This window comes from Mandrillus leucophaeus, unplaced genomic scaffold (genome assembly GCF_000951045.1).
Source record: "Mandrillus leucophaeus isolate KB7577 unplaced genomic scaffold, Mleu.le_1.0 Scaffold198, whole genome shotgun sequence".
Taxonomy (NCBI): domain Eukaryota; kingdom Metazoa; phylum Chordata; class Mammalia; order Primates; family Cercopithecidae; genus Mandrillus; species Mandrillus leucophaeus.
In genome coordinates, this window is record NW_012102009.1 from 2,792,683 (window position 1) to 2,795,552 (window position 2,870).

General features: G+C 38.3%; 1 protein-coding gene across 1 annotated transcript in view; it reads right to left on the minus strand.

Annotated features, from left to right (window-relative positions):
- Positions 1 to 2,870, minus strand: part of KIAA1429 (KIAA1429 ortholog) — a 79,171-nt gene that overhangs the window by 7,303 nt on the left and 68,998 nt on the right. The window contains exons 19-20 of the mRNA XM_011978682.1: positions 1,571 to 1,723; positions 968 to 1,129 (exon numbers count right to left, since the gene is read on the minus strand). Of these exons, the coding sequence (XP_011834072.1) occupies positions 968 to 1,129; positions 1,571 to 1,723 (315 nt within the window). The remainder of the gene's footprint in view (positions 1 to 967; positions 1,130 to 1,570; positions 1,724 to 2,870) is intronic.

Sequence of the window (2,870 nt, forward strand, 5' to 3'; positions counted from 1 at the left end):
CTGCAAGCTCCGCCTCCCAGGTTCACGCCATTCTCCTGCCTCAGCCTCCTGAGTAGCTGAGACTACAGGTACCCGCCACCACTCTAGGCTAATTTTTTGTATTTTTAGTAGAGACAGGGTTTCACTGTGTTAGCCAGGATCATCTCGATCTCCCGACCTCGTGATCTGCCCGCCTTGGCCTCCCAAAGTCCCAAAGTACTGGGATTACAAGCGTAAGCCACCGCGCCTAACCCTTTATTTATTTATTTATTTTTTTGGAGACAGGGTCTTGCTCTGTTACCCCGCTGAAGTGCAGTGGCACAATCACAGCTCACTGCAGTTGTGATCTCCTGGGCTCAAGTGATCCTCCCACCTTAGCCTCCCTAGTAGCTGGGACCACAGGTGTGCACCACCACACCCAGCTAATTTTTAAAAAATTTTTTGTAGAGATAGGGTCTCCATGTTGCCCAGGCTAGTCTCAAACTCCTGAGCTCAAGCTATCTTCCTGCCTCAGCCTTCCAAAGTGCTGGGATTATATCGTGAGCCAACACGCCCAGTCTTTTAGCTTATCTTCAAGTAAAATCTGTGGAAGGTACAATTAAAATTATTACTTTCTGAAGTATTAAAAGTAGCACCTAAAAAAGAAACTCCAAACGGCAATTAAAAACTAAGTATCCTTAAAAACAAATAACTTGAAAACTAATTCTGCTGTAACAAGTTTTGACCTTTCAGTAAAATAAAACAAAGCCCTGATTTTATCTGCTAGCTTGTTTCTGTACAGCCTGCAAGCTAGCATGATTTGTATAAATTTAAAAAAAAAAAGAAAAAAAACTACAGAAGAATACACAACAGAGGCTATATGTGGCCTGCAAAGCCTAGAATTCTTACTATCTGGCCCTTTATAGAAAAAAAAAGTTTGCTGGCCCTCCCTAGCCTATAGCCATTATAAAACCAACATCTACTCAATTATAAAACATTGTGTATTTTACCTATTGTTAAACAAATTCTGAAGAGATTCTGGAGCTGAAAGTACTGGTTCTACATCCTGGTCACTGAGAGGTAAAGGGTCACCTGATGACTCCAGCATCTGCTTAAGTCCAACTACATTGTCCAACAAAGAATCCAGATTGTCATCATCTTTTGAATGTTCCTATATACAAAAAAAAGCAGAATAAGAAGGTGCAGGTAAAACTTACATCTGTAAACCTACTGACTCTTTAGTAGAAAAGGCTGTATGTTTTATTACTAAGAAATCTGGAACACTGTCCAGAAATTATTAACATTAAACATATTAAAATAAAACAAACACCAAAACACTTGTCATTTTATTTCTAAACAACAGCAGCAAGAGGGTACCCTGCATCCAAGGAACAGACAATTCAAAAACTACTGTCTTCATGTACTCCTTAAAATTCATAACAGGATGGAGGACTTCACTTCAAATTGTTAATTCAAAGAGTTATTTGAAATGGTATACATACCCAACTAAAGGTTCACTATTTTAAAAAATGTCACTATGAAATACTTGTACTAGTCAAACTGAGAGGAAAATAAGCCTTAGGAATGCTCTGTTTTTGTTTTTCTTTTTTACCAAAACAAGCTTCTCTAGTTCAAGGAACAAATTTTCTGGACTTTCTTCTTTGCTTTGTAGAAGCTGTTTTAACTCTGCAGCATTAATACTCATCGTCCGAGATGGATGAGCTCCCTCTACTTCCATGAGACCATTATCATCTCCACAACATCCCTGTAAATGTCACACATAAGTTAAATTTGAGAGCAGAGAAATTTACAAAGATGCATCCACACTTACTCATATTATCTAAGCCATATGCTGCAATCTTTCTTTCAATGTTTTGATTTTTACATCAGTACAAATAGCTAGTTTTAAGAATGATTTAGATCAAAGGTGAAGTATGCTTTCTTTGAGTAAGACTCACAAAATATTTAAATTGGTAAACATATATTTTACTGGCATCAAGATTTTTCAACAAAATACCCAATGGCAAATACACTGGCAGTTGCAGGACATGTGACACACTGATTGATGCTCAAGAATTAATAAAATGCTTGCTATAACAAAGAACTGATGAAACCTGAAATTATCTTTCTGAAGATGACACAGACAAGTAAAGAACTACCATATTTAACTAAAGAACTATCATATTTAAGACTATATTCTGTCACATAGAAAAGTTAATATTTTCTGCTTTAAAAAGTATGCTACATAATAAAGTGAATTCTGGAGTGATAACATTTCAATACCAGAAAATCCTTCTAGGAAAATAAATCTTGCTTCATGATAAGAAAACCATCCATATTGTCACATACACTTATGGTAGAGAGCCGTATGCCTACCTAAACATTGTATAAAATCTTTAACCTTGTTTTTTTGTTGTCGAGACAGGGTCTCACTATGTCACCCAGGCTGCAGTGCAGTGGCACAATCATAGTTCACCGCAGCCTCGACCTCTTCAGGTTCAAGTGATCCTTTCATCTCATCCTCTCAAGTACCTGGGACTGACTACAAGCACGTGCCACCATGCCCAGCTAATTTTAAAATTTTTCATATAGATGGGGTCTCACTATGTTACCTAGGCTGATCTCAAATCCTGGGCTCAAGCAATCTTCCCACCTCAACCTCCCAAAATGCTGAGATTACAAGTGTGAGCCACCTTGCCTAACCTGTCTGCCTTTCTTTCTTTCTTTTCTTTCTTTCTTCCTTTCTTTCTTTCCATCTTTCTTTCTCTCTCTCTTTCTTTTTTTTTTTTTGAGATGGAGTCACACACCGTTGCCCAGGCTGGAGTGTAACAGCGCAATCTCAGCTCACTGCAACCTCTGCCTCCTGGGTTCGAACGATTCACCTGTTTCAGCCTCCCAAGCAGCTGGGATTA